The 24,172-nt window shown below is 35.5% G+C and overlaps 1 protein-coding gene across 1 annotated transcript; it reads left to right on the forward strand.

Annotated features, from left to right (window-relative positions):
- Nucleotides 1–612: 612 nt before the first annotated feature.
- LOC129808709 (uncharacterized) lies at nucleotides 613–23,756 on the forward strand. The gene is made up of 5 exons (XM_055858492.1): nucleotides 613–2,707; nucleotides 9,868–10,085; nucleotides 10,164–10,923; nucleotides 14,127–14,552; nucleotides 21,937–23,756. Exons 1-5 carry the CDS (start codon nucleotides 2,388–2,390, stop codon nucleotides 23,426–23,428), a joined length of 3,216 nt encoding a protein of 1,071 aa, XP_055714467.1. The 5' UTR covers nucleotides 613–2,387; the 3' UTR covers nucleotides 23,429–23,756.
- The last annotated feature ends 416 nt before the right edge of the window (nucleotides 23,757–24,172 follow it).

Genomic DNA, 24,172 nt, shown 5'->3' on the forward strand with positions numbered 1-24,172 from the left:
TCTAAAACAGTGCTAAAAATTTCAATATTTTATATTTTTTAAATTCCTTGTTCGAATTCTAAGAAACTTACGACATTGAAGAAGGTCTATGGAGGCCATCTATGGAAAAAAAATTGAGCCGCTATCTTTTTTATGTTGGAAGATATTGAATTATGAAATTTTCGATTTGTTACTTTTTGCCCCAGTCTCCTTAATTTACACCGATTTCGGATCAATACTGACAGGGTAAAATTAACATTTCCGGAATGTTATTTTGACTTTTTCGGATTTCTCTCAGGAAAGGGACATTCAATTCGAAATCTCGATGAATGGAACTTTTGAAGACTTTTCTGACGAGGTAATTTCCGCATGGTAATTTCTCCATGGACACCTCTTGTGACATTTCTTATAGGGTCATTCGAAGCTGTACCCAAGAACAATAGAGTTCCCTGTTTGACATGCCGCTCCGGTAGCGGCCTCCCAATATTCAGAAATTGATGGCCATAAAGGAGAACTATTGCTTCAATGCCGTAAAGATTTATAATAAGCGAACCCTGTTCCGAATACATTCGTTCAACAGAGTATTCAAAGTGGGAATTTTCTTTGTTGGGCTGTGAGTGAATCCGACAGTCTTACATCAAATAGAAGAAGAAGAAGGCAATAATGGCGGCTTCTTTTGAAAATGCAGTGGCCACCATGGAGAGCTCTTTTAATGGTTGGCACGAATTTCATGGCGTTGCTTTATTGTTTATTAGATTTTCTCGACTTTTGTTAAATATTTTGAAAGAATAACTGCGTTGGAAAGGTCGTAAATTGTGAAACTGTATTCCCCACATGATTTCACCACTCTGCAACCGCCTTGTCAATGTCACATTGACACTGGCATCTGTTTAAAATGGCCTTTTCTTTGTCCCCAAATTCACCGTGCCTCTGTGTTGGCGATGTGTGTATTGTGAGTGCGTTTTGCATGGACCAAAATGGCGGATATTGTGTGATTTGGTCAAGTCTCTCTTACCCAAAAATTCCGAGCCTCTGTCTCCTGGTGTCCTGCGGGGCTATTCAAAAACGGACAATTTGAGTGAAAATCTTGTGAAAAATCGCCTAAATAGACAATGTACGGCATTTGATGAGTTGCAGAGACAGAATTTTTGGTTGAAATTTCCAGTGAGATCGAGTGAAATTTGTTGCCTCTGTGTTTTGTGTTGAAACCTCGGAAAAAAAAACGGAAAGAAAAGGAAGAAGAGACTCTTAAATTTTTCAATTGGTGGTTTTTATTTTTGAGACAGAGGCTTTTCCTGTGGTACCCCCATTTGAAATTTTCTAATTTTTTGGAATTTTCTTTTGGTGTCTTATTGTGTTCTTGAGGAAAAATGTACAAAAAGAAAAAGTTGTGTTATTTTTTTTGTCATTATTGATGAAGTAGAACTTTCTCAATGGCCATTTGGGAATTTTTGAAGTGAAAGAACAGTTTTTAAAACATTAAAAAGGAATTTAAAAAAAAAAAAGTCCTTTGAGCAAAGACTGAAAGACTCCTCCAGATTTTTGTGTGTATTTATTTTTTTTATTGTGTAAAAATACAAGAAGGAAAAAAAAGGAATATTTAAACAAAGAACAGTTGGATTGTGAAAAATCTTTTAAAAGAAGAAAAAAAAAAGTGTATTTTTCTCTCAAAAGTTACATTTTGGTTCCTTTGAGACTTGTGAATTGACATTTTTTTTTTATATTTGAGCCAGAAAAAAAGATAGTTTTGAGTGTCCTAAATTTTTATACCACTAATTCCCCCTTTCCCCTTCTCCTTTCACCACCCTTTTCCACATTTTCCTTTTTCCCGTTTTCGGGCTGAAGAAAAAGAAATAAAAAAAAAACAAAAAGGCGACAAAAAAGGAAAAATTGAGTGTTTTTGTGGGGCGTGGTATTGTGTGATTTGGGGGGCGGCGGCAATGTTTGAGAGGAAAAGAAGAAAATTGGGGTGGATAACTCCGTGATAGAATCACGAGAGCCCCAAAAAAACAGCACGAGAAAATTTTAAAAAATAATATTTCATGGACTCAACAAAAAGCGAAATATACGAAAAAAAAAATAACCGATAAGTCTTGAAGACAAGGCACAGAGAGAAAGAGAGAGAAAGGAGCAAAACAAAGAGCATAAACCATGAAGAAGAAGTATTCTGAGATTTCAACATAAACAAAATAAATTAACACTTAAAAAAAAACAAGGGATGAGAAGATTTTGACATGTCAAGAGTCAAAAAATAATAAATAAAAATACATAATTTTTAAGAAAAAAAAAATCCAAATAGACATAAATAGTAATAAATTAAAAGTACTTGGAGAGAGAGAAGAGAGTGCTTAATGAAAACTACAAATAATAATAAAAATCTATATAAGTTATAGAAAAAAAAAGGCTTAATGATGCCAGTTAAGTGGCTTCTAAGAGTGACTTTGGGATTCAGTATGAGATTAACCAGCAAAAGGATGGTATTTGGAATAATAATTGTGCTATATTTGAGTGTTGGTAGTGGAAGTAGTCTTATAGAGACACCAAATACCGTACCATCACCGTCAAATGATGGTGGTTTTATGGATCAAATTGGCAATTTAGAGCAAAATATAGCAGCTGTCTTCAGTAAAGTTGCCTATGGTTCAACAACAACAAAACGCAGTATTCCAGATTCGGTTCCAATACCAAATCTAACAACAGTTCCAAGTCCACTCCTAACGACATTTAGGTAAGCATTATATCAAACTAACAACAATCCCAAAGTGTTGAAATGTGTATTAAAATAACCCATGAAGTTAGTGTTAAAATCAAGATTTAATCCAAAATTCTGTGTTGGATTTATCCAAAGAAAAAAGGGTAATATGGGCAAAAAATGTATGGGAATTCGTAGGGTGAAAGGAACGTCTAGTGACACTTTAAGAACTCGTGTCAGCACCTATTGATACCCTACTCCTGTACCATTTGGGACATGGGGGTGACATTAGTTCTGAAAAATACGATCAGTTTTAGTATAAATTTTTTCCTGTTTTCGTACACATTTCACGAGATATCTTCAAAACTACGTAGATTGCCAATTTAAGGTCTTCGGTTGCCTCTTCGTTATTAAATTGGCTTTTATATTGTATTAGGGTGGATGGACCATTCAATGCCACTTTTAGAATGGACTTGCTAATAATTTTCACAGTTGTCAACCAAAAAGAATAAAATTTTGGTTGAATATACCTTGAAGCTATGTCTTTCAATATATCTAGGTGATTTCCCTAGGATTTATTGCAAAAGCACCTAAAGAAGGCATTGTTTGTGACTATGCAAAAGTCTCCATTTGATGCCACTTTTCCACATTCAATGCCGCCTTAGGATACATTTGTTGTCACCTTTTTAAAATGCATATTTTGAGTCAATATGCTATAAATTACATAAAGAAAATGAATAGTTAATTAATTATATTAGCCGTACTCACTATGGCGTTGTTATCTCGTAATCTCCGTAATCTGTTATCTTGTTATAATTTTTCAATTATAAAATACATTACGAGAACATAACGAGATAACGATATTACAAGATAACAGCGCCATAGTGAGTACGGCTATTGACATCTAAGACAAGCTTAGTTATCCGCAATTACAAATATTGATAACAATAATAAAATATCTCGAGTGAGTACGTGAAATGAAGTAATGAAAAAAGTTGGAAACCTTAACAGAATTCTCTACATTTACGGCCATTTTTGACACATCGTTCACATAATATAAAAATATATTTTGAAAATGTACAATAAACAGAGAAAATATACAATTAAACCAGTTCAGAAGTATCCTTTGGTATTAGCACTCACAATTGTTATATATTTGATAATTTTTAAATATCATAATGTTCAGAAAAATACAATTTTATTCAAGGTGGCATCAAATGGGGTAGTGGCATCATTCGGGGTATCCACCCTAGTATTTTTTTTTACTAATTCATTAGGGTGAACTTTGGAAAGTGGGACACTTAAGAAAAATTTCAATTTGAAATACATTTTTGAGTTGGATAAATATTTATTTTTTGTCATTTTCTTTGCGTCATGGGATTCCTTGTGAAGTATTCTAACAGAATTTTCACAGCTTTTATTACAAATTTCGACTGATTAATTGGAAAATTCAAACAATTGAGAAAAGAACACATTTTAAAAAGATGGACAAAATTTTGGAAAGTGGGACAAAAACTTTTGGAAAGGTGGACACCATGAAGTAACGAACTAAAAAGGTGTGCTCACAACATGGCGGCTGGAGTATTGGGGTTTTTGAAATTGTGAAATTAACAGTCACTTCTGAAAAGTTGTTAAATACCCTCAGATTTCGATTCGATACGGTTTATTTTCCTTTAAAATTCAATAATTTATTCCAAGTAAGGCTTATGAATCCTGAATTTTTGAGTTTTTTGCTTTGAAACTGCACAATTTCTAAAGAAACTCACCTGAGAAATGGTGCACCGAACCACCGCAATTCTTCACAAAATAACATCACACACGCATCGGAATTCTAAATTTTCTCAATAATGAAGGTTTTAGAACTTTTTAAACTACTTTTAAGAACACAATTTACAACATAAAACCTCAAAATCACATCATTTTATTAGAAAAACAAAATGAAAAGAAAGAAATTCAGTAAATTTGACACTTCGGAGGTGTGAGTCTAAAAAATTTCAGCGGCAGCTGTCAAAATTATATTTTTGTCAGCCGGCTAAACATAATGAAATATTTCCATATTTTTTGTTACAGTAAACTCTCGCTTATCAGTGGACTCTTTTTCCGGGTGACATAAAAAAATCTTTTTTTGTTATGCAAATGTGTTCTATCTACTGTAATTACTCACTGTAACTTTTTTGGACAGTACGCATGTTTAGAGAGACTGTCGGATTCAGTCAGGTCAGGATTCACTCCAGAAATTTTCAATGTAAACAAAAAAATCGTTGGATTTCAAACAATTTGATGGGTATCACTCTCAAAATCCGTATGACATTTTGGTCCCGATCTCACGGATAAGCGAGAGTCTACTGTAAATTTTACTTCAAAAATGATTTTAGATGCTTTAATTGTATGCTTAACACCAAATATATCGCAATTGGCAAATATAAATGTATTTTCACACAAGAAACTTTTATTGTTTTCGAAAGAAGATATACCGAATATTCACGCTTATTCTGCTTTATTATAATGATTTAATTTGCTTGCCCTGATTATAGGCGCAAACTTTGCAATATATGTTTTCATGAAGGAGAGTTTGATAATATATGTCAAAAAACAATTCCATGTTTTATTTTGCAGCCACAATTTTGTATTTTGTAATTCGAAAATTCATATTTTTAGTAATAGGTAACAGTTTTAAACAAATTTAATAATTCGGATGATAAAAAGTGGATCTTAATGCCCCGCTCCCCTCAGCGATATCACTTATTTCATTTACTTCTTCCAAAAGTTGACCGTTTTTCATCGGCCAAAATTTTCATCATTCAAGTTCAGTTTTTGTATAAAGTGATCAAATTAGTGCAACTAAATTTTTTCAATCCGGTTACATTTTGAAGTTATTTCATTTGCGAGACAAGTGAGAAAATCGACTTCAAAGTTTCCTCATGATATATTATTAATTTTCAAGTGAACTTTCGCACATCTCGAGTCTATTGGGTATGAGGCCTATATCTCCCATAGTTTAAGAGAAAATTTGACTTTAAAGTTTTTCAAATATTTTAATGTACAGTAGAGTCTCGCTATAAGCCATCGCTCTATAGTCCACAATTTATCGACCGTTGATTTCAAAACACTGATTTCAAGTTAGGTTATGTTTTTTAGTACACGACATGCATAATTATTTTAATATTTTTGGCAAACTTTATTGAGTCGTTGTGATAATTGTGATCCACAATGAAGAGAGCAAGGATAAGTACCACAATCGCAAAGAAAGTGGAAGCCGTCGAGCAATTTCAATACTAAAAGTCGTTGATAATTTTAAAAAATTACATGGACTATAGTGCGACCCAAGTGTCAAATTTGAAACCAAATATGGACTATAGCGAGACTCTACTGTATTTTTCATCGAGTTTTCCTCATTTTCAAGTGAAATTTTGCACATTACAAGCCTAAAGTGGGCTCTAAAAGTATGTAGATATTGAGATTTCTATCTCGCGGATGACTTTCTCTTTTTGAGACTTTTATATAGTTTGGACCCTTTGGATGAATAGGGAAAATTTCATGAAAATTTTTGAAATTTTCAAAATATTATGAAATTTTCATGAAAATATCTTTGAAATTTGAAATTAGTTTTAGTCTGTTTGTTAGTTTTTGAAGACAATTTTGTAGACAATCCAAAATTTCTGATAGACTTTTATGTATTCACATTTTATTTTTTGCCAATCTCTTTTTTTTTTAATTTTTAACTGATCAACTCGAGTATTTCTACTGCTCATTTTTAATTTTTTGTTCATCATATATTATTTTATATTGCTAATTTTGGTGACCACTTTTTAATTCTTTATTGCTCATTTGGAATACTTTTACTGATCATTTTTAATTTTATTGTCATTTAGGTTTTATTTTTTGTTCCCCAGATTTTTTATTTTTTCTTAATCACTTTTAAACTTTTTGCTGCCTAAATTGAATATTTTTACTGGTAATTTTTAATATTTTATTTTACTACTCGCTTTTAATTTATTTGCTCATCAATTTTTAATTTTTTTTCCTGGTTATATTTAATTTTTTACTGATAATATTTTTTTTTTTAAATTTTACTACCCCTTTTAATTTCTTACTACCTTTTATTTTAACTTTTTGCTGTCCTTTTTTAATCTTCTAGTGACTATTTTTATTATTTTGCTAAGCAGATTTTTATTTTCTACTGCTCGTTTATGCAATGCCGAAGAGAAATCGTATGATAATACGTTGAAATATAACAGAATTTAATGACAATGCCTTGACAATAATTTTTATTGAAAAAGCCGGCGCAATTAAGCTTTGCCGCCGCCGAAAATGTTTCGACTCATACCACTCAAATTGACAACAAAATGTCGTTAGAATCAGAATTCAAATACAGTAGACTCTTCGATATCCAGCATTTCGATATCCGGGTGACAGCTGCCAAACACTGACGGTTGATATATTCAAAATTATTTTCAGTAAACATGAAGTTTGTCCAGAGTGAATTAAAGTATTATTAACATTGTATCGAAGTTTTTAATACATAATTGTGATAAAAAAAAATGAAACATAAGCACACCATGAAGAAAATTCTCTTTTTCTTTGTCAGACAGAAAATAAATTCACACAGCACAATATAGAAAAACCGTTGATCATTCAAAAAACCTAAATGTCATTTTGTCCCCCAGTCAGCCGGATATCGAAGAGTCTACTGTAATGACCGGTAAAGACAGTCACTCCTGACCTTAGGCACTATGAGTCCCCAAACCCTGGCCAAGCCCCCCCTAACCAGAAGACTCGACAGGTACTGAGGACACCCAAATATTAACAAATTAAATAGGAAGAGCACAGCTCTTAAGTTTAAGTGTGAAGTAAAGTCATAGCCAATAAATACATTTCTATGGGGAGTGATATGGTCCCGGCGATTTAAGCCACAGATATACCTGACACAATTATTGAAAGAAACTGTTAGACGACGGATGGTGTCACTATCCGCCGAAAAGAAGAGTTCTGCTCCGTAGTTAAAGAAAGGACGAAGAAGCGCTCTCGTGAGGAGCAAGCGAGTGTCATAAGGTGTGATGTCCCGGAAGCGTCGAAGGGTGTACAAAGAATAGTTGACCTTACGGCAAATTGATGTGGCATGATCTGACCAAGACAAAGAGGAATTGAAGATTACTCCAAGGTTTTTTACCTGATCAACAAAGGGAATAATTTCTCCGTGAAGGAGTAGAGGATAAAAATCAAAAGAAGCTGTTCTCTTATAAATAACGATGGCTTGAGACTTTTTCGGGTTTAAAAGCAAACCATTCGAAGACGCCCAGTGTTCAATATTAGAAAGGTTGGAATTCATATGTTCAAAGGCGCCCAAGGGACTGGTAGGATCACCATCCACATAGATTTGAAGGTCATCTGCATAGAGATGGAATAGGCAATTTAACAAAATTTTGAAAGAAAGTTTTTGAAACTCTAAAAACAGAGCATTATCAGTCCATTTTTTATCAAAATTTTGATTAAATTTTTGATTTTAAACATAAAAAAATATTCTTTTATCAGAATTACCACTCGAATTTTTTATGGAGTGTTTTCGTCTTTGAAAATAAGTAGATATCATAAAAAAAAGCGATTTGAAAATTAATTTATTGTTTACTTTTAACAGAAAGCTTGTCGAAATCTTCTTAAGAATTTAAAAAAAGGGAAGCTGCTCTTAGTCCCTTTTGCTTCAAACATAAATGCTAGTATTTATTTTTTGGAATTCAATTAAATCTGATTACGGGCTATCTGAACCACTTTAAATCATCAAAATCGGATTAAAATAGGATTGATTTTTATTTACAAGCATTATAAAGTTTAAAAACTTTTTTGGTCTCTAAGAACATCCTTTTGGGATTCTCAAACTTAAAATTCAATTTCCTGGAACTGAAGGCTACTCAGATCCATGAAAACGCTTTTGTACCTTTTGTCTAAATCCTTCAAAATCGCTTAAAGATTGCAGTGATTTCCTTGTAAAACAGATCGTAAGTTTCCAGATTGTTTTCCTTTTATTGATTCTTAATTAAGTTCGAAGTCTAATAATTAAGCTTTTTTTACAATTTTTTTAGGAAACTTTTGTTCTTTGCGTTCGAAAAAAAAAACGATTTCTTTTGGGGATTGTTCGTCAATTTGGCTCCTGACTTTCTAAAATCCTATCTGAATCCTTGTCTCTAAATAGAGCTTCTTATTAATCGAAAATAATGGGCACATTAATTTGTGTAAAATATTGAAGAACGATTTTGTTCCTGGTATCCCGGGTGTGTCCCCCTTAACCATATTTGCTGACTGGGTCCTTTATCTTGTATCCGCCACGGGAGAAATTGTATTTCTTTTTGAATGAGACATATTCTTTGAAAATATCCAATCTTCTTTGGAAAATAAGAAAAAATCCATAGAAATCTGCAATGTACTATGGCTTATCTTTCGCTAAATTAAGAATGATTCTGCGATTTCATTTGATTCCAATGATTCTTGAAGGAATTGTACTTCAGATCCTATTAGAATCTTACGAGTGATTCCATGGATTCCATAGATTCTAACGAAAAAATGTGTCGGTATTCCAAGTTTGAGTAACCCCTTGGTTTTTGAAAATATCGTTCAAAGGAGAATGGTCAAATCCGGTCCCGAAATCGCCACGAACGGGACCTATGTCATTGGATAGACATTAGTATAGGTAACAACTTATGTTCTGGGATCAATGTTCTACTAAACCATGGAGGAACAGTTCTAGAGCATAAAAACTATTTTTTTTTTACAATAATGAAGAATGATCAAAAGATATTGATATAAGGTTGAGAAAAATGCAGGGACCCAGGACGATAAACGCTGGGAGTCTTTGTAAAAAAAAGGCCTTTATCCTTCTGAAAAATTGTTGTTTTGACAACGAATTACACAAGAACTGCTAAAGTGATCTTGATGAAATTCGGTATAGGGTCACTGTATGACTTAAAGTTTTTATCCATGCATATCACCCCCTCCCTCCACCCTCCATTCTGATAGCCCCCATACAAAATGGGGTCACTTTACCTTATAACTCCTTTCTAAGACGATGTAGAAAGCTGATATTCAACAAGGGAACAATACTTATGGAAGACTTTTCAACCTTTAAGATCTGAACCCGGTCTTTATCTATCTATCTATCTATCTATCTAAATCTTAAACTAAAAACTATGTTTATCTTTTTGCAGATATCGCGAAAGAGAGAGAGACAATGGTCACGATTTTGAGAGTGATCAAGTGATAAATCAGAGTGCATATGACTTAGAGTTGGAGAAGGATCATGCACTGCCAACATCGGCACCAAATGCCGATATCCTCAAGAGTAATAGCAATCCAACGTATCCTAATCCCAATAGGCATCACAATCAGGATAGACATCGATTGCAGTCCCTGCCAAATTCTACAGGTATAACCTCTTTCTTCTTGCACATTTCTAGCAGAATTTTGAGCAGTGGCAATTGATTGTCTTTTTTGTATTTTGCAGAATACGCCAGGAAGGGACCAACGCTACCAATGTTTCCGGGTGATATGCCATCGTATGCCCCACCAGCACGTTCCTTCTTCACTCCGCCCCTTCCGCCCGAATACCAGAATCCCTTTGCTGACAAACCAACGCTACGTGGTACAAATAGTGATCTCGGTGTCATTCACAGCAGTGGCGGTTTTCATCGTCGACCTATTCCACCGCCGAGTCTTGTGCCCGGCTACGAAAGGATACCGTATAGACCGCCTGATCTTGTGCCAGCTCGTCCAGATGACCTAGCATCAGGTGTACCTGGTGCTGCAGTTGATCCTGAGCCAAAGCACAAGAAAGATGAGCAGCATATGTATGAAATTGTGCGAAAAAAGGCACTAAATACACCATCAATAAAGACCCAAGATGGCGGTCAACAGCAACAGATTTATGTGAATGTTAGTGAATCGGGTCCGGGTACCAATGCACCATCCGTTGGCAATGGTGTACTACATTTTCCCAGTATCTCACGCATTTTGTCCGGTTCGAATGGACGCAAAGAGGATATTCCGGATATTTTATTGCGAACTGTCACTGTACGTCCGGCAGCTGTCCCAAAGACACCAACTGTCACATCTGTCACACACTATCAAGGGATGAATCTCAATAAGAATCGCGATGAAGATGTTGAAATGTCAACGGAAACAGATGAAATGGTATCGCCACCCAAAAAGGAACCCCGAACAACAACACCATTTGTCACAGATGACGATACATTCTCCACTCACAGGTTAGATCGCTTAGCCATGGTGTGTAAGTAAAGAAGGTGACGAAAAATTTTTGCCAACATGTAAAATGGCGTCATGTGGTTGCTTTTTTAAATATTGTTCGTTGAAAGTGATCGCTTTGTGGTAATTCTGGAAGTTTTCCAAAAATGTCATTGAAAAATCCTAACAAAATCTCATGTCCTTCGATCGGGCCTGAACCGTTCCCGTCCGTCCGTTCGTCCGTCCGTCCCGTTTGGAGCTTAAGAGCTCTTAAACGCAGGAGGCTGATATTACCTCTGAAAAATGAGACCAATTTTAGTGTAAATTTTTTCCTGTTTTCGTACACATTTCCTGAGATATCTCCAAAACTACGTAGGTTGCCAATTTGGGATTTTCGGTTGCCTATTCTGTATTAAATTGCCCTTTATTTTGTATTAGGATTTATTGCTAATTCATTCTACAATGACAGAAAACAGCTAATAAACTCAAAATTTCTTTCGGCTCATTAGAAACATATGGGAAACATAGGAAATGTCATGCGCCCCTGCTTAAACGGTTATATATCGGATTAAAAATTGCAACTTGGTGCATTGACACCATATTGAATACCCCCTTTTATTGTTTTCTCAATAGCTCCGCCGCTATGGCATTGACCAATATCAAATTTTAGTACGTTATAGCTGGACCTTAAACCTTTCGATCTATATCAAACTTAAGGTCCCCCGACCGCCCTGACCCGAGCTATAAGGGTCCAAAAAACAATTCTTAAAATGGCCATAACTCTCGTTATAATTATCAGAATTTAAAAAGTAAGGGCTTTTTAGAAAGCTCTCGTGAAATGCCACTTCCCCTTCTAACATCACAAGTTCATAAAACTACCGCTAGGGGCGCTATTTTTAAAAAGAAGATTTTTCAATTTTCTAAGTTAAATAACTCAGAAATTTCTTTATACATCTCGCTGAAATTTTTGTATGTTGTAGCTGAAGATTATACCTATAGAGGAATAAAAAGGCCTAAGTCGATCCATAACCCCTGACCCGAGCTATAAGGGGTCAAAGTTCGAATATTGACCGGCCTCTATCTCCGGTTCTAATTAACATTTTCAGCTAAATTTTGGCTTTTTGGTTTCGTCTCGATGAGCACTTTCAGATGGATGTTCAAAAAGTCACCACAGGTGGCGCTGCGATAGCGTCAAAATTCATCGAAATTCAAAATCATTTTTCTCAAAAACGGCATTGTGCAAGTTAATGAAATTTCAGTATGTTGTAGCCCAGTCTAGGACATTTCCAAAATGTGGCGTAAGTGCGCTGTGGTTTCAATGGAACCGAAGATATGAGGGGTCAAAGTTCACGAAATTCAAAAAATCATATCTGTGGTTCTATGTGACCGATTTTGATGATTGAGAGCTTAAACGAAAGATCTCACCAAATGCTACAACTTTCTGGAACATTTGAACTTAGTGGGACCAACACCAGGGGCGCCACAGTCAATTCAAAACGGAATATCTCTCACGAAATTCAAAATGCCATATCTCCGGTTCTACTTGACCGATTTTGACAAGTTAGGGTGCAAATTAAAGGTCTCGAAAAGCGCTATAACTTTCTAGGATATTTGTACTTCGTAGTACCAACACCAGGGACGCCAGATCCACAGTAAGAAAAGAAAAATTTTCATTATACTTAACCTCAATTATCTCGACACGTGCTTAACCGATTTTGATGATTACTTCTACATAATTGTAGAGGACATTTGTCTCTATATTTCGTCCATACACCATTTTTCGATCAGATAATGCGATCTGTCCGATTTTGCCGTTTAAGTGTGAAAAAAATTGATTTTTCCCATAATAACGCTTTGAAATCACTTAGATGCCAATTTGACTGCTTCTACTCCACTAAGACACTTAAAATAGGGGTTTAAATGGAAAATGTCACAAAATACAACAATTCTTTGATATAGTTGAAGTTCATCAAATGAACACTTGGGGCGTTCTGATCGAAAAACGAGTTCAGAATCCAAAAACCGTGCTTATCTCGGCTTCTGAGTAATCGATGAGATCATGTTCTATGGGAAAATTATAGAGTACATTCTGGTCTACATTTCACCCATATATCACTTTTCTATCAGTTCATCCAAATCCTTGATATTTTGGTTTAAATACAAAATTTGTATAATTTCACGAATTTGATTCAAAAGATAACTGAATGGCGACTCACAATTTCAGCTCTAAATCGAATTTGCATGCACTCCGAGTTAGCTCACGTTAAGAATCTCACCTACATAAGCCGGTTAGGATTATCTGTCCCTTTTCATCTCTGTCAGACTATTTTTCTCAAGTAATTGAATAACTAACGTGACTAAAAATCCATTCCCGACAGCAATTCTGTTAGAAATTGCCCAGAAATAAATCATCAAAAATCACTCAAATTGCGTATGATGTATAATACAATGGTAAGGAATGGTTTAATCAGTTACATAGAACAATTTCACACTGGAAAACCATAAAAATATAAAGCGTATTTCAAGCAATCCGCAAGCTAGCTTTGAGTTTGTTTTTATATGGAAAAGTATAATGTAAAAAAAAGATCTTTTTTATTTTAAAAATATTTTATATGTAACTAAAGTTTTTGAAAATCACAAAATTGTTTTTTTTATCAAACAGATACCATATTATTTACGATACTTTATTTTCTGGATAATTGGGTTAAGATCTTAAAAAAAAACATTTTAATTTTATCAATTAAAATAATTATAAAAAGGAATAAATAGTTCAAAAGAGACATTTCTTTAAGGATTCTTTTTTTTTTTGGCTTCTGAACAGTAGGGGAAACCCAAAGTAATGCTGCCTCGATCTTACAGATATTTCTACGATATTTCCAAGGATAAAACATAAAATTTGCATCACTTGAAAGACAATTTCAGTCTCAATGAACATTAGAAAACTCACTTTCAGTTAATTAATACACATATTACTCATAATTTCTTAATAATTCACCAATTTAACATTATTTTTCACTCTAAAAGCATTTGTTTACCTTTTGTGCTGTCAATTTGAAAGTAACCGACTAGAAAAGCGACCACATTCCGCCATTTTTCTATTTTCGAAGAAGAAGAAGAGGCAATTTTTCGTCATCTTCTTTACTTACACCATGGACCGTTACAAAATCAACATAATGGTCCATTATCCATATTTTCTAACTGTGACATTAATTGATTGTTTTTGCAGGATTCAGAAATTAATAAATAGTGACACACCTAGTACAACATTAGCAACAACCCAGGCACCACCAATTTTGAGTGCAGACAGACAATCAGCATTGGTAACATGGACAATTGCATGGAATATTCATGTCTATCTATCGGCAATTCTCTATACCATTTTGGCTGTCTACAGTATCTTCAAGATGATCTTCTATGATAAATTGACACATCTATTTTCCCAAACGTACTTCATAGCAATACACATGATACTCATTGGGATATGTTTAGGTAGAATATTCTATCTATGCTACGATGCATACAATATGCACAGTAGTTTTACGGCATTTGTCTCGGAATTACTACTAAATCTACCAGCTCTAATGTTAGCTGTCACATTTGCAACACTAATCCTATTCCTTCTGCTGCGGAGTCTCAATCACAAGGCCAACAGGTGAGTTGAATATCACAAAGAAGATCTTCTTATGCCCTAGAAACACTTACGACTTAAGCCGAGAGATGACTTAGTGGAAAATGATGGAAATGTAGTTTAACCATTATTTCTAATATAATTACGCTAAGCCGTCTCTTGGCTAATCCTCATGTCTGTCAAGGCCTTTAGGACAGTTTTGGATCAGTCAGTTCCCGGGGGACTGTCCAAGAGCATCGATTTAGTTCCGTTTAAAGCCCTGAAAACACGTGGAGACGTTCCTTTCTTGCTCCCAACCAGAATTTACCATGAAAAGGACATTGGGCAAAAATGTATGGGAGTTGGTCTATGTGGCGACCACAGATGGGACTAGGCGCATTCTATAGGTAATGGTGTAGGATGAAAAACTACCGAGACCCAGAACGATATTCGCCAAGAGTCCTTTCCAAAACGCCTTTATCCTTTCGAAAAAATACTGTTTTGAAATCAAATTACTGAATATCAGCCGAAGGGATCTTGATGAAATTCGGTATGGAGTCAATGTATGACTTAAGCTATTTATCCATGGATACTACCCCCTTCCCCCACCCATCCTTTCAGTAGCCCCCATACAAAATGACGACTATTTTCATTATAACTTTCCTCTGAGAAGAAGTAGAAAGCTGAAACTTGATATGGGATCAAGGTTTATGAAAGGTTCCTCAACCATGTATATAGGCTCCTGCCCCCTCCACTCCTTCCATCAGTCCCCATACAAAATGAGGACTTTTTCCACTATAACTCCTCTCTGAGAAAAGATAGAAAGCTGAAACTCGGTATGGGAACAAGGTTTATGGAAAACTATTCAGTCATATAAAATCTGTCACGAAATTTATCCAGATTTTTCGGAATGGTAGTTGTGTGTGTGAAGCCGCTTCGGCTCATATTTTGTGCATTTTTGAGCAAATTATTCACATTTAAACACAGAAACACCTTTCACAAGATGAAAATTGTTGTGATTTGATTTACTAAAACATTAAATTCGCGAAAAACTAAAGAAAAATCCGTGAAATTCAACGCTTGTTCAATGAGTCTGTCATTTCTCAATCATGCCATTGCTCTCGCTCGCACTCTCTCATTCACTCTTTATTTGCGGGATATTTTCAAAATCATTTCCGTTAGATACACAATTTTATCAAATCACTCAAATTTTAATTTCTTTGTTACAAGTTTGGTCCAAGGCAAAAAAATATTTTTTTTTAAATGATTTTTCCATATGAATTTATTAATGCCTTGGGTGTTTATTTAACAATCTCGTTATTACTGTAATACCTAAAGTGTTTTTTTTTCTAAAACACAATGCAATAAAATTAAATCCTTTCTCGTGAGACGGAAGTAGATGATTACTTCTGTGGTCCTTTTGGTGTTTCATGAACATATATTCTTCAAAGACATTTATGGAGGAGTACCACTTTAAATTTCTGAGATATGTTCAGGTGAAAATTCTCAAGAAATGAATTGACTTGTTTGTTTAAACTCATATTATTATATTAATAACTGTTCATTGCAGGACATTGGGAAAATAAAAATAATTATAAGGAAAAATTCCCTAGAACAAACAATTTCCTTATCACTTAATTTTCCTGTGTTTTCCTCGATTTTCCTTATAAATCCTTGAATATATTTCAAACTTACGAATAAAGCTTTAGGGGACAACTTGTGTCCTTCACGTGAATATTTTCTTGAAGAAAAAGCTAGGATCACTGAATATTATAGGATCGAGAAGGACACTGTTAACAATATGGTAAAATATGAACAAAAAAAAACGTCTTAAAATATGAATATGACCCTAAATTATTTGAAGCGCGTTTTCGGTCAAGGAAATGGATGTAAAAATATATTCACAGTGATGACCTTTGTACTGTCTTATATAAGAAATGATGCAGGTTGTATGAGAGAATAAAAGAGAAGATTGTACAGATATCATCACCGTGTTATATATTCCTAAATTATTTGATTAGAATTTCTTTGAACACCTTAAATTTTTAGTATTTATGATCTTCAGTGACTTAGCTCTTTTTTCGTAAAGAAAATAAGTAGTCCTGCGCAATCCTTTTCGTGGATTCGAATGGTATTCAGGTATTTATGAGGAAAATGAAGAAAATTATAGAAAAAGAGATGGCAAATCGTCCCGGCTTTGCGGAGTGCTCGAACTCACGGAAAAGAGCTATCCGTGTATCATCTTTTCGCATGCTTTTTGGGTACATACCGCATTACTACCGATTAAATTAATTTATAAATTAAAAAAATAAACCATTCAAAAATAAGACACTGCTTAAGAAAGTAGGTTTTAAAATATCTTAGCATGAGTAACAAGCATACGAACAAATTAAAAAGTAATATACGCGAAAAAAGATCCTAATTTAAGCAAATCGATTGAAAATAGGCCATCCAAAGTGGTTATAAACATTCATATTTGAAAATTCGATATCGAAATGGTTTTTGAACACAGGTATCCCATAAATATAAGAAATTAAAAATTAAAATATAAGAAAGTGGTTGGTACTAGGGCAGTCTTCTTTGAATTGTCTTCCACGAACCGTTTCTGTACACCAACATCCTATTAAGTACCATTATTGAGGTAACATGAACTTAATAAAAATAATTCTACCCATTTCTTGACACATTAAAATATCTTAGAATTTTGACGTCCGAATCATATAACCATATTACACAAATGAGTACCTTCCTGAGATATGTTCAGGAGGCACCAAGAAACCCCAAAGTGTTCATCGATAATCATTTCAATTTTTCATCGTGGACAGTGTTATTTATAATTATAAATCATAGTATAAATTAAATATAAAACAATTTTAACAAATATTTTTTGTGCACTAAACCGCGAAATTTTCACCTAAAATGCATTTATTTTTCCAACTCGCGACCTCCAGGAGCTCGCGAGATAAAATTCGCGGGATATTCATAATAACAGCAATTATTCCGCTTTTTGTGCCCTACTACACATGCCATCCCTCTGACAGCCCCAGACTCTTTATCAGTGTTCACTCATACAGAGTGAAAACTCTGTGTATGATGTATATTTCTATTTCGCAAAATCGGGAAAATTTTGGCGGGATAGCAATGTGACGGCGTCAGAATTGCATCACTGATTACGATTTAAAAAAATATATAAAATAAATAAAAAAGTAAATCATAGTTAGAAAAATAATTCAAAATATGACTTAAATCAATGAATACAATAAGGTCATATCTCTTTCTGTAACACATTAAAAATTCAGACATACATATTATAAGATCATTAAAATCGGTTGTGAATTGTGAAGGTTTTATTTATTTGGCTGAATGCTCATTTTTCGTTTGAACCTCAATATCGAGGTTAAAAAACAATCTGAGAGAAAAATTGTACATGGACGAAAATGTAGCTGATTAAATTCTCTATCAAACCCACAAAACAGATTGTTAGGGACAGTCCTAGTTTTCGAGATATTTTTGATCAAAGTTGCTAAAAAGTTCGATTTTTCCATGTTTTCTGACATATTTGAGACTACAGCGCCCCTGGTGTCAGTTGTACGAACTCCATCTGTCCAAAGGATTTATCGGGCATGTAAAGGAGACCGAATTATTCCATATTAAGAAATAAATCGGTTCAGCAAAATCGGAGATATAGGAAGCCAAGTATCAAAAAACGACAAAAACGGTTTTTCCTAAATACCAGGCGCAATATCCAAATGAAATTAAAATGATAAGTATTTTCGTAAATCATTTGACCCTAGCAATAGAAAAAATAGCATAAGAACCCAGGGACAAAAAAAACAGTTCAAAATTGTTGCACAGAGTGTTATTATCATTATTAATTTAATCACAAAAAAGAGGGTTATCCCTCTCACAAATGTGATAATCAAGACAGAAAAAAGGAAGAAAAGGACTAGCGTGAGACGTATAGAAAGGGGACTCTCCTTCAATCATGCCCAGAGCTTTCAGTTCTGGATATGGACATTCTTCAGTGGTAGACTAAACGACCACTGTAGTGCCTTTTTTGTGGTTTTAGACCCAAGGCTTAGCCATATTCTACTTAGGATTGGATTATAGAACATAATTAACCTTATAATTCATACGAGCGACACATATGCATTTGAAGGAAGCTGGGGCATATAGTATAAGTTAATTCAATTTATTGACTCACAAAACTTAGGGTAGTTCCCTCTTACAAATTTGTGGCATAAAAAAAATAGTTAAAAAAAAAGGAAAATGAAACAAAATATAGCTTATAAAACAAATTAAAAATTTAAAAGATGAAAAGAGAAATTAGCAAGGTCCATTCTGGAAGTGCTCCCTAATAGTGTCAGGCGATCTACGCTTCTGAGGAGCGAGAGAATTATACATAAAAACCCCTTTGACAAATAGAGTTCGTCTGAAGGACTCATGGTGTGACTTAGGGACAATCAGTCCACCGACTCTAGCCGACCCGCCAGGAGTCAAGAGACAGAGGCCAGGTACCCAGGGCATCCCGATCCAATCAACCGGTTAAGAAAGATGAGAGCGCGCATTTGAAGTAGCGATGGGAGATCACATCCTACAAAAACATTTCTATAAGAAGAAATGTGATCACGAGGGCGCAACCCGCAAATATATCTCACACAATTGTTGAAAGCAACTGAAAGTCGGCGAATCGTGTCAGCATCCGACAGAAAGAAGAGCTCTGCTCCATAATTAAAAAATGGAAGTAGCAGTGCTCGGGCTAGGAGCAAGCGAATATCATAGGGTGTGATGTCCCGGAAGCGTCTAAGTGTATAGAGAGAAAAGTTCACCTTGCGGCAAATGGTGGATGCATGGTCAGACCAAGATAACGTCTTGTTAAAGACAATACCCAGGTTTTTCACCTGATCCACAAAAGGAATAACTTCGCCGTGAAGGACTAGAGGATAGGGAGTAATGTTGGTTGCCTTTTTGCCTATGATAATAGCCTGCGACTTTTTGGGATTTAGGAGTAAGCCATTTGAAACGGACCAGTGCTCGACTTTCGCCAAATTGTCATTCATGAGCTGAAAGGTAGAGGATGGATCAGAAGAATCACCTTCAATGTAAATTTGCAGATCATCAGCATACAAGTGGTATGAACAATTGCGCAAGACAGTTGGTAAGTCATTGATAAATAGAGAGAAAAGCAGGGGTCCAAGAATGGATCCCTGTCCAATGCCTTTTGTCAGAGAAGCTGGGGCAGACAATTTATCTCCAAATTTAACTCTCTGAGATCTTCCGCTGAAATAGGAGGCAATAAGAGAGACCGCGGATGAGGAGAAATTAAAAAGCTTGTAGAGTTTATAGCAAACCAAGTCATGCGGCAGACTATCAAACGCTTTAGTAAAGTCAAGCAATACCAAGACCACAAAATGGTTGCGATCGATAGCCGCCGATATGTCATGGCTCACTTTAAGAAGGGCTGTAGTGGTGCTGTGACCACAACGGAAGCCTGATTGATAGTCACTGAGCAAACCATTATTAGAAAGATATTGAGAAATTTGTTGATGGAGAAGAAATTCAAAAGCTTTAGATAGAACTGGGAGTAAGCTAATTGGTCTATAATCAGAAGGACAAGTTGGATTAGAAATTTTTGGAATTGGCACAACCAATGCTGTCTTCCAGGAATTAGGAAACAAGGAGGTAGTTAACACATTATTAAAAGTATTTGTGAGCACTGAGATAATTTCCGGGAGCTAGATTTTGATGAATTTAAGGGGGAGACGCCATCAAACCCCACGGCATCCGACCTGACACGGGAGATGGCATGAATTACGCATTCTTGCGAAACGCAACCAAAGCCAAAACCCTCCCAAGGAATATTAGGAAGAGGGGGACAATTTACAGAGACAACACGAGAAGGTGATGAGAAAAATCGATTAAGCTCATCTGCAGAAACAGATCCACTCCCCAGAGAGCCTATCGAAGGACGTAAGCCAAGTTTCTTAACGTTCCTCCAAAGCTTTTTAGAGGGAAGCTCAGGGTTCAAATTTTTGTGAAAGTGGGATTGTTTTGCTTCTTTTATTAGACAGCAAACTTTGTTGCGCAATTTTCGGAAACGAACACCATCATGGATAGAGCCCGAGCGTTTCCACTTTTTGTACGCTGCGTTGCGTCTTTTGATATGGCAAAGTATTGATTCATTGATCCAAGGAGTTTGCAGACCCCGTTCAAGAATCCGCCTTTTAGGTACGACTCTGTCAAAGAGGTAGTTAAGATTCTCAGTCAGGACAATCACCTTATCGGAAGAGTTAGGGGCATAATATAAAGGCCTCCAATCTATTTGCGAAGCTGTTAGCAAGGCTACATTTCGATTACATTTGGAAAGATCACTAATTACCTTATATTTGTTCTTAGGCTTGGGTAAACGGAAATTATATGAGCCAAAGATCATGTCATGATCAGAAATTCCAGGTAATGGCTCCTGACCATGATGGATTAGTCTCTGTCTATCACTATAAGGCAGAATGAGAAGATCTAATAAAGATCCCTGCCTAGTCGGATTAAAGGGGACACAATAAAGAGAATGAGAAGAAAGGATATCGAGAAACCGAGCACTGAGTCTGGAGCCGCCAATTAAATACATCAATTTTTGACATTTTTACCAAAATTTCAGAGCAAAAAAAACCATGAAGACTCAATATATTCCCTCTTAATAATAATCACGGACATTCTAAATGATAACAGTCCGTGATACTATTCACTAAATTTCTATTTTTCTCTGTTTCTACTTAACAAATCCCTACATTGCCGCGAAATTTTAATCACAGAGACGTGCTGAATAGGAACACGCTGTGTTCCCATTTAACAAAATCTTATATTACATATAACATTAACATTTTGGGAGAATTTGAGGATTTATTAAATATTAGCACGGCGTGTTCCTACTTAGCACGTCCGAGATTAACATTTCGCAGCAATTTGAGGATTTGTTAAATGGGAACACGGCATATGATACAATTTATCACGTTCGAGATTAACATTTTATGGCAATTTATGGTTTTGTTAAATGGGAACACGCCGTGTTTCTACTTAATACGCCCATGTTAGATATCTTGGAGTCAATATATTTTGGTTTTTGATAAATAGCATCATGCTGTGTTTTTATTTATCACTGAGACGTGATTTCTTTGATTTGTACCACGGACGTGTTAATATTTATTACAAATATGTTTATATTTATCACTTTTTTGAAATATCACGGAATCACGGCTCATGGTTGATTGATATCATGCGTGCTTTTCTTTGAGAGTACAAAATTGTTCGCTATTTGGGAATCGGAGACCTTGGGGAAGTGGGCTAAACCGGCTAAACCTCAAGTAGTCTGAAGATCGCTTTAGAATCTTACTTAAAATTAATTTATCTTTTATTTTGTTTTTTTGTTTTGCAGGTACAGTGCCTTGTTGCGACCATTGACAATTGGTGTTGGCGGCGGTGTACACATCTGCCTATGCATAACACTGCACTATGTTGAAAGTTATGGTGTACGTGGTAGTGGAAATGGAAGTGGTAGTAGTACAACTAGCAGCAAAATCTATCAACAAGATCGTCCTGTACCACGTGTATTATCACTAATTTGTCAAATTATCTTTATATTTGTCTGCCTAAGTCTTGGTACATTCTACCTCTATATCTATCGTGTGCTGAAACGTGTATTGCGTACTAAAAGTCAAAATTATATACATGGCTATCAAAATTTATCATATGCCATACATATAACAATTGCAACAGCATTGCTATTTATATTAATGGCAGCATTGCAAGTATATGGTGCTGTCAGTATAAGTGGTAAAGATGATTTAGATTGGCTACAGTGGGGCTATCAATTTAGTTTGAGATTAATTGAAATAGCTATTGTGTGTTTGATATCGTGGGTGGGATGCCTAAAGACCGGTACGGCAAAGGTACAGAGAGAAAAGGCTGTTGAACAACATATATCGGGTTTTGCCCTATTTCCATGTACATCGAGTTCGAGTCAGGAGCACTTTGAGACAGATTATCCGGCTGTATGCAATGCAAATACAAATCTGCATACGTATACATTGAGAACGGGTAAACCAATTTATGATGATAGTTTTGCTGTAACGCCCGAAGGTAAGGGTACCAGTGGAGGTGTTGGTATCGGTGGTGCTGTATCTGGTGCAACGGCTACTGAGGACTTTGGTCAGAAGGACAGTGAAAGTATTAATTCGCAGGATGGTGCAGGTGATCACTATGAAAATCCTAATTTTGAATTACAACAACAGCAGAGTACAATGAGTAGTGGTCGGCATAAGGATGAAATGTTTGATGTATGCTACAGTGAACCAATGCATCAGTATGATTTTCAGAATCTCGAAAGGCCAACATTCGAAAGACCAAATTCCCGTAATGAATTTCGAGCATCGAAAAATTTGAAAGTATTAAAAAATGACAGAAGGCAGCATTTTAATCCTTACAGTAGCTTCGAGAGACGTCCTGTACCACCGACAGATGACGTTGGATGTCATTTGGGTGTACGAAAGAGTGGTACACTCGGCAATATTGGACACTATCACAGTCAACAGCAAACACCATCATCGACAACAAATCCACTTAGACGACAAGATGGCGGTGCAACGGGACGTTTGGCTGGTGTTCAGACCATTCAACGTCCACGCTATCCACCGGCAAGGTACTTACAGAGACAACAAGATGTCACCCAAAGTCACCATCATCATGATAAATCCACCAGTGCCAATAGCAGTGATGATAGTGTCAATAGTGGCTCAATGCTCGTGGCTGAGCACGGTTTTGTCCGTTTTCGGGCACTAGATGAACTCGAGGCAGCAGCAGCAGCAGCAGCAGCAGCAGCAGCAGCAACGTCCGCCACGGGGAAGGATAAACGACTAATTCAGTCATAGTACAGGAGATATATGGCAAGTCCATCCACCATGTCTCTCACGTAGCGGTAAATTCCTTCTTTTTTGTTTTCTGTCTGTCTTTTTTGACAAGAACGCAACACACAAAGCACATTTCCCCTCCTTCGCCATCTTCCCCTCTTCCCCTTTCCATTTTCCCCTTCAAAAACCCCAGCGCCACCTATTTATAGACATTTCAGTGCTAGCATTTAAGGGAGAATTAAGATGAAAAAAAAATGATGAACTTTTAGAATGATGAATCTCAAATTATTGACACATTACGCATTAGACATTATACATACAATTAACAATTAAAATGATACAATGACAATTGATTTTTTATTGAACATCGGAGTCTGCCAACAATTCCACCGAAGGAATCATCAAGATCAGTTAAGCAGGTGTCGAGATAATTGAGGTTAAGTATAATGATAATTTTTCTTTTTTTAATGTAGCTGTAGCGCCCCTGGTGTTGGTCCCATGAAGTTCAAATGTTCTAGAGAAAGTTATACAGTAGATTCTTCGATATCCAGCACTTCGATATCCGGGTGACAGCTGCCAAACACTGGCGGTTGATATATTCAAAATTATTTTCACTAAACATGAAGTTTGTCCAGAGTGAATTAAAGTATTATTAACATTGTATCGAAGTTTTTAATACATAATTGTGATAAAAAATGAAACATAAGCACACCATGAAGAAAATTCTCTTTTTCTTTGTCAGACAGAAAATAAATTCACACAGCA

This window comes from Phlebotomus papatasi, chromosome 5 (genome assembly GCF_024763615.1).
Source record: "Phlebotomus papatasi isolate M1 chromosome 5, Ppap_2.1, whole genome shotgun sequence".
Classification (NCBI taxonomy): domain Eukaryota; kingdom Metazoa; phylum Arthropoda; class Insecta; order Diptera; family Psychodidae; genus Phlebotomus; species Phlebotomus papatasi.

What these genes read in the sequence shown, in the direction of transcription:
- LOC129808709 (XM_055858492.1), top strand. Translation starts at nt 2,388, where the DNA reads ATGATGCCAGTTAAGTGGCTTCTAAGAGTGACTTTGGGATTCAGTATG. An exon ending in GATACATTCTCCACTCACAG is followed by an intron (nt 10,924 to 14,126) that starts GTTAGATCGCTT and finishes TTGTTTTTGCAG; the next exon opens with GATTCAGAAATTAATAAATA. An exon ending in CTCAATCACAAGGCCAACAG is followed by an intron (nt 14,553 to 21,936) that starts GTGAGTTGAATA and finishes TTTGTTTTGCAG; the next exon opens with GTACAGTGCCTTGTTGCGAC.